This window comes from Corvus hawaiiensis, chromosome 13 (genome assembly GCF_020740725.1).
Source record: "Corvus hawaiiensis isolate bCorHaw1 chromosome 13, bCorHaw1.pri.cur, whole genome shotgun sequence".
NCBI lineage: Eukaryota > Metazoa > Chordata > Aves > Passeriformes > Corvidae > Corvus > Corvus hawaiiensis.
In genome coordinates, this window is record NC_063225.1 from 21,833,324 (window position 1) to 21,856,274 (window position 22,951).

Consider the following 22,951-nt stretch of genomic DNA (forward strand, 5'->3'; position numbering starts at 1 on the left):
ATGTACTGCGGCTTTCCAAAGGTAAGGACTTCATGCCTAGAAAAGCATTAATTAAAAGTGATTGAATTATTAATGCTCTGAGTTTCCATGTGGGGGGGGGCGGGGGGGGGGGGGTGTGCGTGTGGCCGTGCCCTGGCATGAATTGCTGGAGGCCCAGCAGCTACAGTGTCCATGTTTTGAAGGTTTAGAGGTTTAGATTTGTGAGACTGAGGTAGAGGAAAAAAATGAAGGAAAAAAAAAGAAAAATTGAAGGAAAGGTTGAGGCAGGTGGAGCCGTGCCATTCCCTAACAGAGAGCTGAGCTGCTGTGCCAGCTTCTTGTGCTCAGCGCTGACCTACCAAGTGTCAGCTTTGGCTTGCAGTCCTTGGTTGGTGATCCTGGCCAAGGTTTGTTGGTAACTTTTGTGTTCTTGCTGTCTCCAGGAGCCTGTTTTTCCACCTCTTTCAGGCTGATCTCTTGATCTGTTGAAATGGAGATGCCAAGCTCTGCAATATGTTCTTCATCCCTCCTTGGGTGGTGGGGCCTGTGCTTGGTGCTCAGGATCCCGGCCAGGGTGCTGTGTAGCACAAGGCAGACCCTGTAGGCAGATTAAAGCCACTTGCCACAAAAATGCTGCTTTTTCCTGTGATTTCTCTTGCCTGCCTTGCAGATTCAGCTTTTAGGGATGTCTCTAGCTTGGCCGTTTTAACCTCAGAGTCATTTGGCCAGGTTTGTGGAGCTGGTGGTTATCAGACGGCTTTTAACAGTGGCTGGAGCTGCCAGTGGCTTGTGAAAGGTCTCATGGATTTATGTCCTCCTTCTGGGAGATTGATGCGCTGAGGCGCTCGTGAAACCTTTTATGTTCTCCTTTGCTTGCTTGAATGTGCTGGTCAGCGAGTGCTGGTGTTAATGGCAGCAGCTGAGCACTGCTCAGATCCTTGGGTGCAGCTTCCTGGTTGTTTTGGTGGAAAGAAAAGAAGTAAAAGCAAGGCTTTCCCTCACAGTGGCTCTTCCACGTAGAAACGTGGCTTGCAGGACACGTGGCTGGTGTCAGCAGTGCAGGGGATGCTGGAGGATGGAGACGCAGGAAGCAGCAAAGTGAGATGCCAGCCACACATCTGCAATGGTGTTGGCACAAGGGTGGGTGCAGGTTGTGGGGCTTAATGGGAGACCTGGGTTCCCAGTGGGAAGTTACTTGCTGTCATCAGAGCTTTCCTGCTCAGGCAGCGCTGCCAGGGGAGAGGGTGACTGGTGACCATGGCAGCAGTGGTGCTGAAGACGGGGCCGGAGGCTGGGTTGGTCATTGTGAAGGATGCTTGTAGCCGTCCGTGGTCAGGCTCTATGTTTCCAACCATCTCTGCTCTCCCATGACCCAGATGCGTCTCCAGTGCTTTTCCACGTGGGATCTTCCCCTTTTCCCCACCAACTGAGCTGCTTTGCATTTTAATTCAATAAATGAGGAGACCCACTGCCAATCTGTGGGATATCAGTGGTTGATGGTGGCTGAGCAGAGACCCAATGACATGTCGTGGGACCGATTCACAGAGGTCCCAGCCTGGATTTCTTTCCCATGTCTCTCACTCATGTCACCTGTCCCCTTTCAACACTGCTCTTCACTACCTCTCTCCTGCTGGAGACACCTTTTTTTCCCTTCCAAGAGCAGATCTGATAGTCTTGTAAGTGGTTGGAGCAGGTGACTTGGTGCCAGCACGTCTGCCTTGGATACTATTCCTGGCTTTATTGAAGACACGGTAATATGCAAGGCTGCCTCTGCGGTGTCTGCCTCCTCTTGATCTCAAAACGCTGCAAGCACTGAGATAAGACCGGCTGTGTTCAAGCAGGGATTTTATTCCCCTCTCCTCTGCAGAGAGAAAGCAGCTCGTCGTAGGTCATGCTGGGTTGTATTTGCATTTCTCCAGCAGCATGGCTGAGGTTGATAGCATCCGGCTGTCTGCATCACCTGGGTGTTTGGATCAGTCCCCCATCACTGGCACGGTGGGAGGTTGTACCTCCAGCATCACTGGGTGGGATGTCTCATCCCGATATTCCCATTAACTGTGGCCAGGTCTGGTTTTGGTGATGCTGGTGGTGGGGTTGTGAGCTTTATGTAGAAATCCTCTTCCAGGCTTTGATTCCTGTGGCCCACTCACCTGCAGCCAGAACAGACTTCCTCAGCCAGGTCCACCCCAAGTGCCCAGATAAAGATGAATCTGAGTTGGGAATGTGCTGCCAACCCCAGCTTTGTGCCATTGCTGCATTGTGCCATTCTTTTGGCCACCATCTCCTCTGGCCATTCTGCAGGGACTTGCTGGCCAGGGAAGGTGTTTGCATGGATGGAGGCAAACCCCCTCCTGGATCTCAGAGCTGGAGCACAGGTGCTTGGCATGGGCAGGAGAGGTCACCGAGGCACCTTTTGTTGGTAGAGCATTCCCATTACACCTTGGCATCGACAGCCCCGCAACCGGGAGATGCCGTGAATCCCAAATCTGAGGGGTGGGAGCAGAGGGTGAGGAGCACTGGGAACAAGTTGTGAAGGAGAGTGGTGGGGAATTGGCCTCTCCTGGCTTGTTTTTAGGAGGATGCTAATAGCCCTGAAGCTGGGAATTTGGGACCTCTGCTCCTTAAGAATCCTTATGTCCCATCCCAGTTGCCTGGCTCTTTGATGGTGGTGCTGGCCAGGAGGTCCCACGCTCGCTTGTCTTCTCTGTGGAGTGAACTCTGGGAGTGCGATGCCAAGCCCACTCCATTCTGCACATGTGGAAGCACATGGAAGCATTAATCCTTCCTTGTGGTGTTTACTGCTTCTTGGTAGGGGGGGCTGTCGCAAATGTCAATCCTTTTTTCTTGGAGCAGCTGCCCTGTTGCCCTGTGGGCTCAGATTTGCCAACTAAGGAACCCAATATATTCCCCAAGCGTTCCCGTGGTCTGTAGAAATAACTGGCTTTGTTTATTTGAGCTTGTGTTTATCCAGGGAAGGACGACTTTCATCTAGAACAGAATCCTTTTTTCACGGCTTGATGTCAGCAACCTCAACCTCCTGCTATAGCAAGAGGGAAGAGCAGTGGGCAGCAGCAATGGGATCAGTGCCCCAGACCACACTCCTGGCTCCATCCTTGGGTCTGACGCTTGTGCCACCATTATTTCCCTGCATGTGGGTGTTTGTTGGAAACTCTTGTTGGCTGCTTTGTTGCTGGACAAATCCAGCCAGCAAACAGTCAGTGTTGAATGGCACCTGCACTGTTTGGGGAGGGGGTCTTCTGTAGCCTGCTGCACATGGCCTGACGTTGAGTACCTCCAGTGTGTTGGGATGATGTTGCTGGGGGATGTGTCTGGGAGCTCTGCTTTCGGGTGGATTTATGATGGAATTGTAGGCATTGTGGGCACCAGAGCCATCAAAGGGATCTTTGTCTTCAGGCTCTGCATACCCAGCTTTGGGGGTCAGGTTGGAGAAGACTCTGGAATCCCTGCTGACGTCAGCGGAGGGGAAGAGACACTGTGGGTGCTGCAGTTTTGGGGTCTAGAGATGCCCACCAAGGGTGCTTGTCAGCTGGATGGAGCTACTCCCTGGGGATCTCTCTCTGAGGAGCTGCAAGCTAATGTTCCCAGCTCCTACTCTGAAAAAGCAAAGCTGTGGGGGATGTGGTGGCAGACCAGGACAGGAGTGAGAACATCAAAGCTCCCAAAGGTTGGGCTGAGCTGGTTGGTGACGTGGGATGTGTTCACTACAGCCTCGAGCAACGCTCCTGTAATAGAGCAGTTTTGGTCCACTTTCTGTCTCCTGACACACACAGTCATGAGTTTGTGACCAGTAGTGAGGCTCCCTCTTGGCTTTTCTTGTCTCTGTGTCTGCAGGAGTGGAAGGACCTTGTAGGTGAGAAAAGCGGTCGACGTGCTGCATAGCTTCTTCATATGGGGGTACACTGGAGCCTAGAACCATCTCGGATGCTTCGGTGGTCTCACCCTGAGCCCTGCAGACAGATGGGGTGCAGCTCCTGGGGGTGCCCTACACCTTCACACCCTCTCTGCCCTTGGAGATGCACCACAGACACCTCTGCTGGTTGCTCTTCTCAGGGGTTTTGGCATTGCTTTTGGCTTTTATCGCTCCAAAATGTGCTTTTCTTGCCTGACTTAGATTATTTGGGACAAACCAAAATTCTCATAAATACAGATGGGTGGTCTGAATGGTCCACAGAGTGGCATTAAAATCAGTGGGGTGTTTTTATTTCTGGTTTGCCCTCTTCTCATTCTCTCGCTAATAGCTGCTGCTGTGATGTCCCCTTGAGGGCGGATGATGCTAAGGAACCAGTGCTGCTAAGATGGCAGGAGCTCCTTTGTGTGCGTCTCCCCACGGCAGCACCCACTGCTGTGCTTCCCTTCATGTGGGACCCCATCCCACCTTCCAGGGGGGCTACAAGGAGGGGGTAGGTTTTAATTATCCCCTGGAGCCTGGCATCCCCCGGCGCCATTGGCACCACCCTGGACTCTCAGTGGATTTGCTTTTCCCCCATCGAGCAGAGCTTGTGCTGGCCGCTGCCGCCCAGGCTTGGCTCCGTTCCACTTCTGTCCTCGGCGGTGGTGAGAGCACGTTCCTCGTGATGGGAAAGCCTCCGCCAGGAACACAAAGGGCTTTCATTAGGGGAGGCAGCGGCGGGCGGCCACGGACGGCCAGCGCCGGCACGGGGAAGCTTCACCCCATGTAACTCCCACAGGGGTGGCTGGAGACACACCAGGTTCCTCCAGCAGTGTAGCTGGTATTTAATCTTAGAGCCTACCCAGCATGGAAAGAGAAATAAATTTTATTTCTGCAAAGGGGATTTAGGGCCCAAAAGTGGTATGGGGGGTAGCCAGAAGGTGCAGGGCTCGCTTTTGGAGCTGGGGATCTCAGCTAGCACAGCCCCGAAGGCTATGAGAAACCCACTGCTGGGGGGTGTGAGTGCTGCCCACCATCCCCAGGCCAGCATCGGCCTGGGCTCCCTTTCTCCCTCTGAGGGGAAGAGTGGCCAGCAGAGCTGCCCCATGGTATGTAGGGCTCTCCCAGCCATCCTGCATCTCCTGACCTTGCTCAGAAAGCAGGAGGGTGAGAAGATCATGGCACCGGGAGATAAGGCACACGTAGAGGGGGAGGTGAATTTCAGGGATTGATCCATATGTCTTTTCCTCCAGCATGGCTTTCAGCTTTTTTTGGTTTTGTCCCAGTGGGGAACCTCTGTTCCTGCCCTCACCCCTGAAGAAGCATCCTGGGCCTTTTTATTTTGTTCTGGAGCTTTGGGCAAGGGAGCAGGAGAGCCGCCTTGTCTCCCCACGGCTGCTGAAAGAGGCTGTTTGTTCCAGAGCAGGGTGAGATATGAAATCCCATCAAGCCGCCTTGCTTATTAGAGAGATCTCAGCGAGCTGCTTATTATGCACTGTGGCATAATGCAGATTACGAATGTGACCGGGCGATAATTAGCAGAGCTGGAACTGTAATTAAACGCTCCTGTGCTGCGCTGTGGTTTCTGTTGCAGAGTGGAAGGAAGCTGAACGGTCTCAGAACCCGCAGGTCCCCAACGTGCACAGGCAGCCACCAGTCCCCAGGCAATGGGGGCGAGTGATCCCTGCCACCCCCTGAGCTGTTCTGCTGCCCACCCAAGCCAGGCAGCCCTGCCCTGCCTGGTTCCTCCCTGGCTCTTCCTTTGCTGGACACTGACTTGTGGTTTGCAGAATGTGGCATTGAGGAGCCCCTTCAAAGGAGCCTCACGCTTCCTTGGAGCATCTTGCCTTGGATCTGCTGATGAGGTTGCTGTGTTCTGGGGGGGTGATTTTCCTGTGGGAGTCTTATGGAAGCTCCTCTGGCAGCCTTCTGGGGTGATTTTATGCCCAAACCACCCGTCTTGAAACCCATGGGGTGCAGTTGGGCCACTGGCCATGGGGCAGCCTCGGAGGTGGGTGGTCTGGAGATGGGCTCCTGGGGGAGAGCTGGTCCTGTTGCTGGGAGATTGGAGGCAGTTGTGGATCACAAGCTGTGCTGCTGGAGAGGGGACTGTGGGGTCCAGCCACTGTTGTTCAAGACCTCCAGGCCATCTTTAGTGCCAAGTGGTCTGCATGTTGCTCTGATGAGCTGTCTAGAGAGAGGATGGATGCAGGGCAAGGAGAGGACTGCAGACAGAAAGAGCTTTGTGTTCTGCCGGAAGAGCAAATCCACCTGCCCTATCAGAGCCAGGATGTGATACCCTCCTCTCTGCTCCTCTGCCTAGAGATTTGTGTCACCAGGGATGTGGAGAGGATCTGTGGGTCAGGAGGTGGTGGGGAGGTGGGGTTCTCCAGGCACTTGCTGTGGTTGTGGGCACCCTACTGGGTGGGGCCAGGGAGGTTGGACATGCAAGGTTCTGCTGGAGTTGTTTCCCTTGCTTTAAGGATGGAGATGCGTGAGCAAGAGAGGGAGCAGGTGAATTTGGCAGCTGGTCAGGACCAGGATGGGAGTCAGCAGCAAGGCTGGAAGTGATCATGGGCTGGTGCCCATGTCCACACTTGGTAACCACAAACTTGGGCTCTCCAGATCTATCATGTTTTCCCTCAGCAGAGATTTAGGGGGTCTGGGAGTAGCACTGGATGGATGCTCTAGAGGAATCTTCGCCTGCTTGAAACTGGAACCCAGGTCAGCACTTGCTGCTGATGTGATGAGTTTCCTCAGTCTGCTTCTCTTCTGAGGTAGCCCAGTGTCTAAAGATCCCAAAAGGTGAAGAGGGGAGGTCTGAGCTGAAGGAGGAGCGGCTTGCTCCAGAGCTGCTGCAGGTCCTCGCAAGCCAAGGCGCGGGGGTGGCTGGCTGTGGCTGGCTTGGCTGATGAACCCCGAAGGACGGGAAGGTCTCCACCCTGCCCTTGCCTTGGACAGCCGCAGAATCAGCCTGTCAGCCATCCTCCTCCTGACACTGCTGTAATCTGCTTGCGTGGCAGAGCGGCCAAAGACCTTGGCTTCTCAGCAGCAGGGTGGCTTGGCCGGGCTTCCACTTGGCAAATTGGCTTGTTGGCTTTCCAAGCCCAGCTCTGGCTGTGGGATCTGGTTTCCATGTGCAAAGAGAGCACAATGCCTGGATCAGGCTCTGAAGCAGATACTTGCATAGGGAAGAGGGATATGATCCAGGTGCCTGTGTCTTCAGGTGGTCATAGGGTAGATCTGGAAGGAGAAGGTTTTCATGGGTGCTGGAGGGAGTCTGCTACTCATTTGTCCTGTCCTGCCGGTTGAGCTGAAGCTCTTCTAGTGAGCCATCGGGTTCAAAGTCATTGACTGCATTAACATCTGAGCCATAGCCAAGAGGCATCCTCACCAGGGATGATTACAGAAGCCGTCAGGGAAGGAACTTGGCACAGGCTCTTTCAAGCAGGAGCACAGATATCTTCTGCACTAGGACTTTTGGGTGTGATCTCTGTGACTGCAGAGCTCCCTGGGGTTACATGGGCACGGGAATGCCAGCGTGGGGGAGCCCTGCAAGATCCTTGTCCTCTGCTGAGGTGTGGGATGTGAACTGAAGGTGGCAGCCCTGAGCTTGAGGTTTTCCAGGAACGTAAATGTCTGTTGATACTTGTTCTCCCTTCTGTGTTCCTGACAGTATTCCTGACCCTGACCACATGTCTCTTCTTCCCCACAGATGGAATCTCCTGTCTCTACGCCTGCAGTGTTGCCCTTGCACCTCCTTGTCCCCGTCGTCAACAACGACATCTCGTCGCCGTGCGAGCAGATCATGGTACGCACCCGCTCCGTGGGGGTGAACACCTGCGACGTGGCCCTGGCCACCGAGCCCGAGTGCCTGGGCCCCTGCGAGCCTGGGACCAGCGTGAACCTGGAGGGCATCGTCTGGCAGGAGACAGAGGACGGTGAGTGTCACAGAGCTTCTCGCTCTCTGACAGCATCACAAGGGAGTTATGGCAGTCCCTTCCTTCCCATGTCCCTGCTGTGTCGTTCTTTGGCACATCGTGGGCTTTCCTGCCACCAGCTGGGTGGTCAGGACAGAGGAGCCGTGTGGGAGCAGCCCGTAATCCATCCAGCAAAGGGAGTAACGGGCCAATACTCGCGTCAGCCCCATGTGTTGCGTTCCCCCTTTGCCCAGACAGCGGGCGAAAATCTAAGCTGCCGTTTCTCTGCCCTTCGACAAGAGCTGACTTGTTCCGGAGGTGCCAGGGGAAAGGCCGTGCCAGCCGGCATGGGAATTCGACAGAGTTGACTTCATTTTTGCTTGGCAGCCCGCAGGTCTGTCACAAAAACGCTCAAACCCTGGGAGGCAGCAGAAATCTCCTGCTGGATTAAAAAACCCCAGCAGAGCTCTCAAAATCGACTCGGCGGGAGATCAGCTTCTCGGCTCTCTTGCCAAGCCAATCCAATCTTTCTTTTCTGCTGGAGCTCATCTCATCCGTGCACAGCTTGGTTTGCTTTCCCAGGTCCTTTGATGGGTTTTCGTTGCTCTTGGGGCTCTGCCAAGGAACGCAGGGATGAATAGGTGGCTCAGTGGCCCATGGCGAGCGCTGGAACTTGGCCTTCCCTCTAGCCTCAGTAGGATGCTGGAGGTTTCTGCCTTGGGAGACACGGGGTGAGCTCCTTGTATTTGTGTCTGGAAGCAGAAACAGTCCAGAAGCACAAAGGTGAGAGAGAGCAGCGGCGGTGGAGGCTGGTTGGTGGGTCATCTCAGCTAGGTATCCACGTGCTCCTCTTGGACATCTGCTCCCACTCTTCTGTTGCTGTTCCCTGCGGAGAATGAAGCTGTTGGCCTTTATCCCAACCACTCCTCACTGAGACTCTTTATTATCTACGATGGAAGCTGAGCTGAAATCTCCATTCCCATGAGCTGCTTCCAGTGAGGTTCTCTTCTTGTCCCATGCTTTGGGAAGGTGGGGGTGGGCCCAGTTTGCCTTTTCTCTCTTCCTGCTGGGAAACTGGTTTTGAAACCATGGTTGGCACAGGACCGACCGAGTGCTGCAGTGGCCCCCGATGTGAGCCCTGAAGTTGTTCCCCTTGGAAAGAGCATATTGAGAAACAGCACCTGAGATGTTTGGGAAGAGAGCAGTGGATGGACCATGCTGGGGAAGACTGGGATGTCTAGCTTGGGATGGGACCTCCACACTCCTCTGCCCTCTGCTTTACTGTCCATTCCATATGGAAAAAATTCACCCTGATTGAGGCATCTGGGAGCTGTAAGTGTGTTTTCTCTGCTGCTCCAAGGCAGAAGGATGTCACACGTTGTAAAATCTGTGAGAAGGAAACACAAAGCAGGAGCTTTGCGTTCAGGAGCTCTGCTATGCGCATCCCAGGGCCAGGGGATCTGCAGGGTGGATCTGCTCCAAAGAAACCTGTGGAAGGTCTGCACTGATCTACCACCTCCCCAGCACTGCATGATTGGTGTCTCCAAGAGCCTGGTCACTTTATAGGATATAACACCTTCAGCTGGGGAAACTGAGGCACAGCTGGGCTGGGTTTTGGGACACATAGCAGTACAGAGGAGTACTGGCACCCTCCACTTGTGGGGCTGCCCCATCTCCCCAGCCCCATCAGCCTGCTCTCCTGGTGTGACTTCCCTCAACCCAAAAGCCCTGGAGCTGCAGAGTTCCCTGAAAATCCCCACAGGCAGTGGCAAAGCTGATGAGAGCTTGGACCTTGTATGCTGGTTTTGGGTGGAAATCAGGAGAGGGTCACGGTGGCCATGCCAGGATGGACGAACTGATCATCCCTGAGGCAGGGAGCACAAAAACATCCCTCCCTGCCAGTTCCTGGTTGAGAGGCCTTGCCGTGGGAGCAGTTGCTGTTCTCCCTTCCCTTTTCTCCTGCTCCTCACCCCACCGTGGGGCTCCATGCCCGTCTGCCTGTCTGTCCGCATTACCCCTCGCTTCCGCAGCCACCATTTCGGAGTGTGCCTTGGAAGCGTCCTGTGACTTCCCACAGCCCGGATATTTTTAGTCTGTGGTAATTCAGTGAACTCGTGCAGAGATCCTTCTCTGCCAGCTGCTGATGGTTGCCACCGTTGGGAGCAAGGATTTCACATCCAGCCCTGCACAAGGCGAGCCCTGATGTTGCCTTTGGTCACTTCTGGTCTGCTGCGTGCCTTGGCTCCAGTCACACGCCATCTCTCGTCCTTGAGTGAAAAGGCAGAGGGGAACCATCCCTGTTTTTTGCCTGGCATCTCTCCCCTGCCTTCCCATTGTCAAAGATGGAGTCAAGGGCAGTGCTGGATCTGGCTGTTGGAAGCTGGAGCTTGTGAAACGTTCAGGGATGCAGTGAGCATCACCCCTTGCCCAAAGGATGCAGAGGAGAAAGCTACACCAAGGGCATGTCTGCAAAGCCAGATGAGGTGCTTCCAGCATCTGGAGACGTTCCTCAAGATCTCCAGAGGGATCTCAGCACCTCACCCAGAGTGATCCATCTCTCCCCTTGCTCCTTGGGATGTAGCAGCCTCATTGGACTGTTTGGAAGGACCCCAGGGCAGCAGAGCAGCTCTTGGCCTGCAAGTTTAGAATCACAGAACTGAGGAGTGGTTTGGTTTGGAAGGGACCTTAAATCCCAATTCATTTCACCCCCTGACATGGGTGGGGACACCTTCCACTAGGTCAGGTTGCTCCAAGTCCCATCCAACCTAGCCCTGAACACTTCTAGGGATGGGGCATCCAGAGCTTCTCTGGGAAACTTGTGCCAGGGCCTGTCATTACCCAGACAGGGAGGAATTTTCTTCCTAATATCCAATCTAAATCTCCCCTCTTTCAGCTTAAAGCCATTACCCTTTGGTTCGTCAATTCTTGGCCTTGCAAAAAGTCCCTCTTCAGCCTTCCTTTAGCTCCGCTTTACGCACTGGAAAAGGCTCTAAGGTCTCCGTGAAGCCAGCCTCCTCCACTCCGTGTGGGGCTGCAAAATCATGGAGAAAAGCTTCTAAAGCCAAAGCCTGGCAATGCTTGGAAGGATAAGTTGGACAAGGACAAGTCCACCTGAGATGGGAGCATGAAGCTCCAAGGAACCTGATGATGTCCTTCCTGCCCTAAACACCAACTTTGTCCTCATCCCCCACTAGAAAACCTGCCATGAGTCCATGATCCCTGCCAAAGGCATCCCAGAGGGCTCCCACTACCAACCATCTGGCTCAGGGCTTTTGGTCCATTTTCTCCTCCACCATTTCAGGTCAGTGTTGGCCCAAGGTCTGCTCTCGCCGGTGGTGGACGCTGTTCATGCTCTCCTGTGGCTGTGCTGGTGACACCGTCCCTTTGCTGAGCCTGGCTTGCACAGGGATGTGTTTTATCAGGACACTTCTGGTGGGGAGCAGCTGTCGTGGCAGCTCCCCTAGTGTGGCTATCTGTGATTCTGGTCTACAGGAACTATTAACTGATCTGATCACACCAGGAGGCATCGCTCTCTTTGCTGCCTCATGAGCTGACAGGTCTCCTCCATTCCCCTTGGTGAAGCTGGTGTCACCTGGCTTGGACCATGTCACCTTCTCACCTCCCCATGATGCCACACCAGTGCTGATCGCAGCAAAAGAAACACAAACCCTCTGAGCAACGAGGATCATGGTGTGGCAGCACCTGGAAAACATCAGCACACTGCACATCCCTTCCTCCAGCTCCTTGCTGGGACGTTAGTGGCAGGTTACCCGTGGCTCAGATTTCTGTACTCCAGACATTTGGATTGTCCTTTTGCAAACTTCTCGTGAGGGTATGATGGAGCACGAGCATGCCCAGGGTTGGCAGATGCCAGCATGGACATGTCCTTGCTTGGAGCAGGAGGGAAATGGAATAGATGGGGACAGAATGGAGAAGATGGGAGGGTGAGAGCAAAGACTTCTCAAATATAATGGATAGTGGCATAGAGACTTCCTCTGCCAGTTCCTGTGGGACCCGTGAATGCATCTCATCAGGTCTCATGGACTTATGCACCTTGAAGTTCTCCTACAGGTGGTTCTTCCTTCTCCCAGTCCCTGTCTTTGCCTCCTGCATCTCAGGTGGTGTGGCTGGAGCACTTGCTGATGAAGATCAAGGCAAACAAGTCATTGAGCCCCTCAGCTGTGGGCTACCCCGACTGCAGGCTTCCTTTGTGTGTTTGAGTTTCTCCAGGAGTTCGTTGTTAATCCATCAGGCTTCCTGGCATTTCTGCCTGACTTCTCTTTGTTGGCATGCATTGCTCCTGAATTCAGAGATGATCCTTGAACATCAGCTGGCTTCCTTGGGTCCCATTGCCCTCCAGGGCTCTATCCCATGGCACCCTGTCAAAACAGGTCTCTGAAGAGGCCAGAGTTTTCTCTCCTGGAGTCCAGGGCAGTGATCCCTCTGTGTGCTGCAGTCCCTGGGTAGCAGCTGGATGGCCGGGGACAGTCATGCACCATCTGAGCATGCATTCCTGCATGGGATGATGGGATGATCCTGTCTCCCTCTGGCTCTGCTGGGCAAACTGTGTTCATGTTGCCTGGCAGGGTTTGATAGAGGGGACTTCTCTGTGAGGAGACACCAGAAACTTCCCCCATGTTGGACCAGGTCAGCCAAGGCTGAGCCTATCAGCAATGAGGGCAGCACCTCTGGGATAATGTATTTAGCAAGGGGAGAAAAAGCAGCCCCTGTTCCCCATCCCCCTGTGCTGTTTGGGGGCAGAGATGAAGTTGAGTGAAGTTGAGCCTGGGAAGAAGCCAGAGGAAAGTGTTTTAAGATTTGGTTTTATTTCTCATTACCCTACTCTGATTTGATTTGCAATAAATTAAATTAATTTTCCCAGGGTGAGTGATTTCTCCTCACTGGGTGAGGTGACAATTGTGCTGGCCATCCCCAGCCCCATGGTGTCCCCTGTCTCCTGGCAGGAGCATGGTGGCCATGAACAGCTTTGGGTGTTGTGTCCCAAAGCCTGGGCACTACAGGTCAGGCAGGATCTCTGCATGTGGGCAGGGTTTATGGAAAAGCTGGAGCATCTTGAAAGTGATGCAGCTGGAGGGGAAATGACAGAGGTCATCTCAAAGATGATGCAACTGGGGAAGAAATTATTGGAAGAAGGGGCATCCCAAAGTCAGGGCGGCCTGGAAGTGATGCAGGTGGAGGAGGAATTCATGGAGATGTTCTTGGTTGGGCTTGGGGGATTCATCTTTGAAAAGGGGGGACATGTGCCCCAATACAACGGCTCCTGGAGCCCACAGCAGTGTTGTCCTCCATCCCACATAGTCCCAGGATTTTCTCAAACATTGCCTTCCTGAGTGGCAACTTGGCACCATCACCAGTCCTTAATTTTTCCAGCCAGGCTATGACTCTGATGTGAGCACTTGGTGACCAGGATGCTGAGTGGTTTGCACCCAGATTTGGGTGGTATTGATTCCTTAAGAGCTTCAAAGATGTCACCTTCCCATGAAACCAGGTGGGATGGGAGTTACCCAAGTGGGATTCCTTCTGTTCAAGAGCATCTCCGTTCTTGGAGATGCAAGGGCATTGCCTCCTCCCTGCCGCCCTTGTCATGCCTGTGCCTGCTCATCATCCTGCCGTGGGAGGGGGACGCAGCGGGTGAAAAAAGCTGCTTAGGATCTATCCCGGGGTTTAAATCGTCCTGGGTTATTGTTGGAGGATTAGGAGGGGATTTGGTATGATTGGTTGCAGCGGGTTAAATATAGGCTGGTGTGTGTTGGAGGGCTGACGTTCCAACAGGGAAGGAGGGATGGTGCCGGCTCGCTTTTGCCCCTTCCTCTTTCATCTCTCTTGTGACTGTGGTGGTAGGGAGGAAAAATGCCAGCACCTCCTTTCTAATATCACACGCTGGCCCCAGGATGCACAAGAGACTCCAGTGGTTTGTCGTGCAATTAACTTCCAGCAGCACACGTGGTCTTCTCTGGCTTCAAAGGTGGGGAGAGCAGAGGGACTGGGAGGGGTGAGGGCTGGGTTAGTGCTGCTTGTCTCTCAGTGGCTCCCAGGTCCTTGGGCAGCTCCTGGGAGCATCCCACAGCAGCTCCCCAGAGGTGTCCTGGGAATGGTGGGGCTGGGTTGGGGTGCAGGGTGCAGCCAGGAGCTTCCTTGGGTTTTAAGGAAAGGGGGACAGGCTCCTGCCCGCCAACAACTGCTGCATTAGGAAGAACAGAAGGCCGCACTCCATGTGCCCTCTTTGGGATGCCTGGAACCAGCATCCCCCTGTTCCCATTGATCTTTCCATGTGTGAGGCTGTGGGCTCCCAGCAATTGGCTTCTCCCTCAGGTTGTCTCTATCATCACATCCTGGCCATGTCTTTGTTAAGGCAGGTCCCCATCACCTTTCTCTGAAGGCAGAACCCAGCGTCTCTTGCTCACTGGGATGAGCTGGTTGTGGCTCTTGGCCGTGTGCTGGCACCATGTCTTCCCATGACCTGCTCCTGACATTTTCCAGGAGGAAAAGGAGAAAGAGAAGATCTGCATTTCATTTCTCTTTCTGAAGGAGCCCCACGTGTCGGGCCTCGGCTCCACGTATTATCCATGCCGAAGCCTGCAGCTGGCTGCTGGCACAGCACAATGGGGGATGGGGGCTGAGATTTATAAACATGCTTCAGGCACAGCTGCTCCAGGCTCCCTTGGCTCCATCCATCTCCAGGGGCCGTATATCTCACTGCGCTCATCAACCCCTGCAAATGCGTTTCTTATTTCCTGAGTTTTACCTTGCTGGGATAAATGTGCCTGGCACAGCAGACTCTGCTCCAGTTGTGTGGAAATTAGAGGCAGGGAGGAGACACCACAATGCTGTGGAAGACCCCTCTGCCTCCCAAAAGAGGTGCTGAGAGTCCTTGGCCTTGGCATGGGTATGAGCCAGGAAGTTCCTCCTCTGAGTTAGTGTGGAAAAGCTGAAACTCCAAGGTTTTCTGAATACCCAGTGGCTTTGCTCCATGATGGGAGGATGTGGCCCCATGGATGGTTCTCCAGATGGAAATACAGGACAGAGGGATGTCCCTGGAGGTGCTGGAGCAAAGTGGCGCAGGGCAACGAGGGTTATTCCACCAGGATTGGGTTTTCCTGCCAGGGACAGTCGCCTGAACAGGAATGCTGGGCTCAGCTTGCCATCTAGTGGCAATAGCAGCCTTCTCCAGAGGGTCATGAGGTTCATGGCCATGCTGGTTCGTAGCCCTGCTGGGGGGTGTGCAGCTCTGCTTTGGGTTCCACAGCCTTGCTGGGGGCTTTCTGCATTTCCCCCAGGGGCTTCCCAGCTCTTCCTCCCTGGAGACCACCTTCCCTACCCTACCTAAGCACACATGGAGCCAATGTGGATCTTCAGGTCCCCCCCGCCCTTTGGGTGTCACTGGGTTTTAACATCCCATGAAAATAGGGAAGAGGAGGAGGGGGCAGGTGAGACATGCCAAGGAAAGGGATGAGCTGGGAGTTTCCAGCTCCCATCTTGGTGCCCCTCCAGCCCTGAGCCTCATGTCTCACCTTTTCTGAGAGCCCAGGACCCCTTGTCCACCCTCCTTCAGCCCTAGAGCTAAGCTCTTCCTCCTGCCTGTCTCGAGGGGCGGGTTCCTGGCACCGTGGGATCACACCTGGCCCTTTCCCCTTGCCTTGCAGGGATGCTGGTGGTCAACGTCACCTGGAGGAACAAGACGTACGTGGGGACGCTGCTGGACTGCACGCAGCATGACTGGGCACCTCCCCGGTAAGCGGGCGGGGGCCTCTGGTGGGCTCCCAGCAGGAGGGCAAATCCAGCCCTGTACAGCCCCCACGGCACCCAGGACTCTCTGCCATGTGCCCACGGGGCTGCCACAGGGGTTGGAATCTCCTCCTTGCCCGACCCAACTGCTCCTGTCACTCTCTGCCCCTGCAGTCACACGTCCCTTGTCCTGGGGGCTGGAGATGGTTTAGCACATCCCGGGGACCGCTCTGGTTCCTCTTTATCGGTCAGTGGGGGGAGAAGTCTATGGGATCGGTAGTGAGGGGAGTAAGGGGATCCTCACTGTGCCTTGGGGACAGCACAGCCATCTCTCTGTTGAGACCTCTGTGTCCTCCTCCCTGCAGGTTCTGTGACTCTCCCACCAGTGACCTGGAGATGCGCAATGGCCGGGGCAGGGGCAAGCGCATGCGCCCCAACAGCAACACGCCGGTGAACGAGACGGCCGCTGCCTCGGACAGCAAGGGGACCAGCAACAGCAGCAAGACCCGGGCGGGAGCCAACAGCAAGGGGCGCCGGGGCAGCCAGAACTCTTCGGACCACCGCACCCCGCCTGGTGGCACCGCCGAGGACGTGAAGGCCAGTCCCTCCTCCGTCACCAAGCGGAAGAGCAAACCCCTCTCTGACATGGAGCTGAACTCCAGCTCGGAGGACTCCAAGGGCAGTAAACGCATCCGCACAAACTCAATGGGCTCGGCCACGGTGCCGCCTGCCGCGGTCAAGGTGGAGCCGGCTGTCCTGGAGCGCAACTGCCCTTCTCCCATCCTCATCGACTGTCCCCACCCCAACTGTAACAAGAAGTACAAGCATATCAACGGGCTGAAGTACCACCAGGCCCACGCACACACGGATGATGACAGCAAGCTGGAGGCAGATGTGGACAGTGAGTATGGCGAGGAGCCCTCCCTGCATGCTGACGTCGGGAGCTGCAACGGTGCCGCCGGGACACAGAAGGGCTCCCTCTCACCCGCTCGCTCGGCCACCCCCAAGGTGCGTTTGATGGAGCCCCACAGCCCCTCCCCATCCAGCAAGTTCAGCGCCAAGGTCCCCTGCAAGAAGAAGGTGGGTGGGGAAGGGGACACAGACCCAGGTGCTCTGTCCAATGATGGCTCTGAGGATGGTCCCTCGGTGGCCGATGAGACGAGTAACGATGACTTTGATTCTCTGGAGAAGCGATGCATTGATAAGGACAAGTCAAAGAAGGCCTCTGGTGCTAAACAGGAGAAGATCCCTTCCAAAAGCTTGAAGTCCGCCAGACCCATTGCACCGGCCATTCCCCCGCAGCCGATTTACACCTTCCAGACTGCCACGCTCACCACAGCCAGCCCCGGCTCCTCCGCTGGCCTCACCACAACCGTGGTCCAGACCATGCCCAACAGCCCCCAGCTCAAACCCATCCAGCCTAAGCCAACGGTGATGGGAGAGCCCTTCGCCGTCAACCCTGCCCTCACCCCTTCCAAGGAGAAGAAGAAGAAAGACAAGAAGAAGAAAGAGCCCAAAGAGGTGGAAAACCCTTTGACTCCCGGCAAAGCCTGCAGAGCAGAGGAAGGTAAGAGCCCTTTCCGGGGGGAATCCAGCGAGCTGGGAATGAAAGGCGAGGGGCTGCTGAACGGTTCATCCGACCCCCACCAGAGCCGGCTCGCCAGCATCAAGGCCGAGGCGGATAAAATTTACAGCTTCACCGACAACGCACCCAGTCCCTCCATCGGCGGGGCCAGCAGGTTGGAGAGCACCAACCCAGCCCAGCCCCTGACCCCACTGCACGTTGTCACCCAGAACGGGGCAGAGGCCAGCTCGGTGAAAACCAACAGCCCGGCTTACTCAGACATCTCCGACGCTGGGGAGGATGGGGAGGGCAAGCTGGAGAGCGTGAAGGCAAAGGATCCGGAGCAGCTGGTCAAGGAAGGCGCCAAAAAAGCTCTTTTCCCACCACAACCGCAGAGCAAAGAGTCTCCCTACTACCAAGGCTTTGAAACCTACTATTCCCCTGGCTACCCCCAGGCCAGCCCAGGACCCCTGAACCCTGGCGGGCAGTCTGCAGCCGAGACACAGGCCTTGAAGCTGAAGAAGGACGAGGAGCAGGAGAACCCGGAGGTGAAGGTGAAGAGTGAAGGCTGTGAAGAGAAGAAGGCAGAGCTCGGCAGTGGCTCCAGCCAGCAGCCCTCAGTCATCCAGCAGCGCCCCAACATGTACATGCAGTCCCTCTACTACAACCAGTACGCCTACGTGCCGCCCTATGGCTACAACGAGCAGGGCTACCATGCTCACCTGCTGAGCACCAACCCTGCCTACCGCCAGCAGTACGAGGAACAGCAGAAGCAGCGGCAGAGCCTGGAGCAGCAGCAGCAGCGAGGGCTGGAGAAGAAGGTGGAGCTGGGCTTGAAAGAGAGGGAGGCGGCTCTCAAAGAGGAATGGAAGCAGAAGCCACCCATGCCCCCAACGCTGACCAAAGCCCCGAGCCTCACGGACCTCGTCAAGTCAGGGCTGAGCAAGCCCAAGGAGCAGGGAGGTCCTGATATGGCCAAATCCGTCATCATCCCCAAGCTGGAAGACTCGTCCAAGCTGTCCAGCAGCCAGGTCGCCGAGGGGCTCAAGGTGAAGCTGAGTGAGGCTGGTCACCTCGGGAAGGAGACGGCTGAGATGAAGCCTGGCTCCGAGTGTGGCCGACAAGCGGAGGTGGACCCTGTTCTCTGGTACAGACAGGTAATGCCCTGCCCTGTCTGCCAGCCCAGCCACGGGTTTGCTCCTGCAGGAAGCTGCTCACCGGGCTTTGCTGGGGCCATCACCTCGGAGAACACGTGTTGTCCTCTGCTTGTGGTGGCACTCCATGGGATTCCCTTGGGACCAGAAAAAGGGTGGGGCTGTGAGGCCATGGATGAGCTAGGGAAGAGTCCAGGGTAGGGGGGTGGTGTTTGCTGGTCTCCTCCAAACCGAGCTTGGGACAGATGGGGCTGTGGGGAGGCATCTGCTCTGGTGGTTGGCTGTTCTTGCAGGAAGTGGAGGCCACGGATGGGCTGAGGAAACAAAACCCACAGATGGGCCAAGGAGAGCCCTGGGGAGTGGGGTTCACCAATCTCCTCCAAACGCAGGCTGGTTTTGGGACAGGCAGGGCCGGGGCGAGGCAGCTGTTCTGATGGTTGGCTGTTCTTGCAGGAAGCTGAGCCGCGGATGTGGACCTACGTGTACCCAGCAAAGTACTCAGACATCAAGACGGAGGATGAGCGGTGGAAAGAGGAGAGGGACCGAAAGTTGAAGGAAGAAAGAAGTCGAAGCAAAGAAGCCTCGTCCAAGGAGGACGGGAAGGAGAGCACCAGCTCCGAGTGCAAGCTGACCCCCACTGAGGAGGCTCGCATGGTGGGGAAGGACCCCAGGCCCAGTGTCCACGTCCCCGTGTCCTCACCCCTCACGCAGCATCAGTCCTACATCCCCTACATGCACGGCTACTCCTACAGCCAGTCGTACGACCCCAACCACCCCAGCTACCGCGCCATGCCCACCGTCATGATGCAGAATTACCCAGGTAGGGAGCCAGGCCCTTCAAGGGGTGTCTGTTCCCGGCTGTCCCTGCTCCCAGGGTGGGGGATGGCTGTGGGACATCCTCTCACACGCATACAGAGCCCCATGCTCCCACTGTGCTGCCCGAACACTCCTGGTGCCCTGACTGCTCTTCTCCCCCCAGGGTCATACCTACCCTCCAGCTATTCCTTCTCTCCGTACGGGAGCAAGGCGTCCGGCAGCGATGACAGCGACAAGTCCCGAGCCAGCCCCAGTGTGAGCTGTAAATCCAGCTCGGAGTCCAAGGCCCTGGACATCCTGCAGCAGCACGCCAGCCACTACAAGAGCAAATCACCCACGGTGAGGATCAGAGGGTGCTGGCTTTGCCCAGCTCTGTGGGATAGTCCCTGCATCCTGTAATGAGGTGGGAGCAGCTCCGCTTGCCGTGTGGTTTTGCTATTTCTGCTGCTGTGGGGGACCTGCAGCTGTGGAGTATCCCAACATTACAAAGCCTTTGGGATGGACCAGCCAAACCTGTGCCCCAGCACTGGGGCTTCTCCAGGCCCTGCAGCAACCAGGTGACACTTGTCCTCAGCCCTGGAGCTGGCAGGTGGGATGTGGGGGCTGTCTCCATCCCATGGCTCCTCCTGGGCTGAGCTGGGAGACAGAGCTTGGACACAGTGAGGAAAGAGTTGTCCTCAAACAGGCCCTGTGTTCTCCACAGGCTCTTGGCTGTCCCACCACTTCCCATCAGTATCATGGGAGCTTTTTGGGCAAAGGCAGAGGGAATATCCCGGTGTGTGCCCCGGGGTAGCTGGTCATGTCCCTCAGCATGTGTCTGCTTTCCCCTCTCCAGATAAGCGAGAAGACGTCTCAGGAGCGGGACCGCGGCGGCTGTGGGGTGGTGGGGGGCAGCGGGAGCTGCAGCAGCGTCGGGGGAGCCGGCGCGGGGGAGAGGAGCGGCGACCGGCCCCGCACGTCGCCCTCCCAGCGCCTGCTCTCCACGCATCACCACCACCACCACCTCGGGTACTCGCTGCTGCCAGCACAGTACAACCTGCCCTATGCAACAGGTGAGAGCGGGGCTGGGCTGGGGGGGAGCTGCACCTGCCCTTGGGCTGTGGGACCCTCACACTGTCCCCAGCGAGGTGCCCGGCCCTGTCTGCCAGCTCCTGACACCTCTTCTCCCCCCCAGGTCTCTCCTCCACAGCCATCGTTGCCAGCCAGCAAGGCTCCACTCCCTCCCTATACCCACCTCCCCGGAGGTGAGAACGGTAAGGCTCTGCTCCCGCCGCACCTCCGCGTGGGCGGCTGGGCTGGGCCGCAGGTGGCTGGGCCGGGTGCTCACGGGTGCCCTCGAGGGTTTAGGGTTTGCCCGTGGCCTCGGGGCTCGCGGGAGCTGACTTGCCCTTGGGTCGTGGCAGGATGTGACACGCCAGGATTCCTGGGCTGTACAAGACGTGTGACTGGCTCACATGGGGAAGCGCTGGAGACTCCTTTAGACATCAGTTGAATGGTGTTAATTTGTACTGCTTGACGTTCCTGCCGTGATCCGAGGCAGACTCTTGTCTTCTCCCCCGTCGGACACACACTGACTCCCCACCACACCCCTCTCTGGTGAGTGGATGAGCTGGTACCTGCGGATATATTTATTCTACTGGGCACCAGCGCTCAGGTTGGAGGCGACTCACCTGCCTGGTGCATATGAAGAGGAAACAGAAGCACTGAGGTTTCTCGATGAATTTGGGACCCTGCCGTGTCTCTGCGAGCTGCTGCTTCACGACAGGACTGGGGGCAGGCGGGGACTTGGAACACGGGGCTGAGCCTGCTGTGTGGCCACAGTCTCAGGAAAGGAAGCAAGGACTGGCTCACGGAGCCTCGGCAGGTGTCGGGGGGCTGGTGCAAGCTGGGCGGGTGGGTGGCAGCCTGGCTGGAGGCAGCTGTGGGGCTCTCCCAGTCCCTCATCTGGTCCTGCACCCCACAGCACCCACAACTCTGTGCCTGATCTGCCAACACACGGTCGATGGCCAGAGTGGGGGTGGGGAAGCTCTTGGCTCTGGCAGAGCAGCCTCTGCCCATGGGGGCTGGGGCTCTGTGGGGCTGGGGGCAGCAGGGCACAGGCTGCCAGAGCCCCCCAGGCCGTGCATGGTCCAGACCTGCCCGTGGCTTTTGCTTTGGTTTCTGAGCTGCAACTCTGCAAATCCCAGCCTCTCCTCTGCCCCACTACCATGGCAAGTGCCCCCCAAACCCTGGGGCAACACATCCTGCTGTGGGGGGCTGTGGCTCCCCTTTTCATCCACCTTTTGCTTTTAGGGCGGCTTCCCCAGGGCGCAGGCAGGGCGCAGTGAGGAACAAGCACACTTAGGTTCTGCCAGAGGCATGTGGGGCCATGCTGGTCCCCGCTCCAGCCTCGTGCCAGGGCTGGGGGCACCAGGTCCTGGAGGAAGATGGTCCCCACTCCTGGCTGCTCCCCAGCTCCGAGGACAGGGGCTTTCTGGTCCTCTGCCCCCGCCCCAGAGCGGCTCTCTCTCCCCAGGCCGACACTCTACCTCGGCCCCGCAGCGGCCGGGCCGCCCCTGCTGCCCCCGCCTCTCCCGCTGCCCAGCCGGGGGACATGGGGGCCATCGGTCTCGGTTGTGTGTGTCCGTGTCGCACCCGGCCCCGAGGGCCGCTGTACGGGGATGCTCTGCCCGCTGGGCTCTGTACATACTGTAAAAAGCAATTGTTTGAAAGCTGTTGTTTTGGGTTTTGTTTTCTTTCCCCGTTTCTTCCCCCATCCCACTGTACCCAGTTGGAAAGGAGGCACTGGCTGCTCTCGGCCCCAGTTCAGGTGCTGGCAGCATGGTGGCCCTGGCCTGCTCTTGTTGTTTGACTCACTTTTCTGCCACTCTTCGTTGTCTTTGGAAGGAGATGGGGCCGCGTGGCCCGGCATACTCCGCAGGGACAGGGTGGGTGACGGACCCACCCCGCACCCGTCACAGAGCCACGTGCAGCCACGGGGCTGGGGACTGGCGGGGCCGGAGTGCTTTGGAGAGCCCCACATCCCACCTGTGGAGGAGCGTCCCCCTGGCTGCTCCTACCTCCAGCCTCGGCCGGCCCGGCACAGCCTGGCTCCCAGCACGGCCGGGGCCCACAGCGGCTCCAGCGGCGCAGAGGAAGTGCCTGGGGGTGTTGGGGGGTGCCACAGGCTTTGCTGGCAGTCGGAGGGGGTCGGGGGGCTGCTCCCCACCTTCCCAGTTGGGTCCCAGTTGAGTCTCCCTTTAGGTGTTAAATGAAACAACAGTTGATGCAGAATAGGTTTGAGGTTTGACATTTCCTGGGTTCTCTGGGCCACTTGTTGCCCACGGGGCCACCCCCAGCCCCGGTGTCAGACCGTTGGTGTTTATAGCTCGTTTCCATTGGCGTTGCTGTGTTGGGTTTCATTTCAGTCTTCCTGACTCTGCCCTTCTGTAAAGTGTACATTATTACCAAGTTCCTTGTTTTTTTATATATATATATATAAATATATATATATACAAACTGTACTCTTCTTGCCTTTGTACATTTGGGCAAGGAGGGAGAATAAATCTTTTTAAGAGACAATCACAAACCTGTGAGGGTGGCTTTTTCTTCCTGTTCCCCCAAGTCTGGTCCTTTATCCCCAAAAACTGTGGCCAGTGACTTTTGGGGGTGGGAGGGGGGGTTCCCCCATCTTGGGCATCTGAGAAGGCTCCTGGTGCTCACTGATCCAAGGCTTTTGCCCTGCGCCCCTGGATCCAGCTCTGCCCCAGCACTTAGGGCTCTGGCGGGGCCTGCAGCTGAACTCAGACCTGGCAGAACCCCCCAGGCTTGAACCCCTGGGCACCAAGGCCCTGCCCTACACCACGGCCCCAGGGCAGAGGAG

At 56.6% G+C, this 22,951-nt stretch overlaps 1 protein-coding gene across 4 annotated transcripts in view; it reads left to right on the forward strand.

The window, feature by feature from the left end:
- ZNF609 (zinc finger protein 609) overlaps nucleotides 1-22,657 on the forward strand; it is a 64,930-nt gene extending 42,273 nt beyond the window's left edge. For 3 of the 4 annotated variants that reach the window (XM_048318312.1, XM_048318311.1, XM_048318314.1), the window contains 8 exons: nucleotides 7,605-7,830; nucleotides 15,474-15,561; nucleotides 15,921-18,276; nucleotides 18,727-19,093; nucleotides 19,253-19,428; nucleotides 19,925-20,141; nucleotides 20,264-20,333; nucleotides 20,493-22,657. In XM_048318312.1, coding sequence (XP_048174269.1) covers nucleotides 7,605-7,830; nucleotides 15,474-15,561; nucleotides 15,921-18,276; nucleotides 18,727-19,093; nucleotides 19,253-19,428; nucleotides 19,925-20,141; nucleotides 20,264-20,333; nucleotides 20,493-20,499 — 3,507 coding nt within the window. In that variant the 3' untranslated portion in view covers nucleotides 20,500-22,657. Of the gene's footprint in view, nucleotides 1-7,604; nucleotides 7,831-15,473; nucleotides 15,562-15,920; nucleotides 18,277-18,726; nucleotides 19,094-19,252; nucleotides 19,429-19,924; nucleotides 20,142-20,263; nucleotides 20,343-20,492 lie in introns of all 4 variants that reach the window. The other variant, XM_048318313.1, reaches the window with a different exon arrangement.
- Nucleotides 22,658-22,951: the final 294 nt, after the last annotated feature.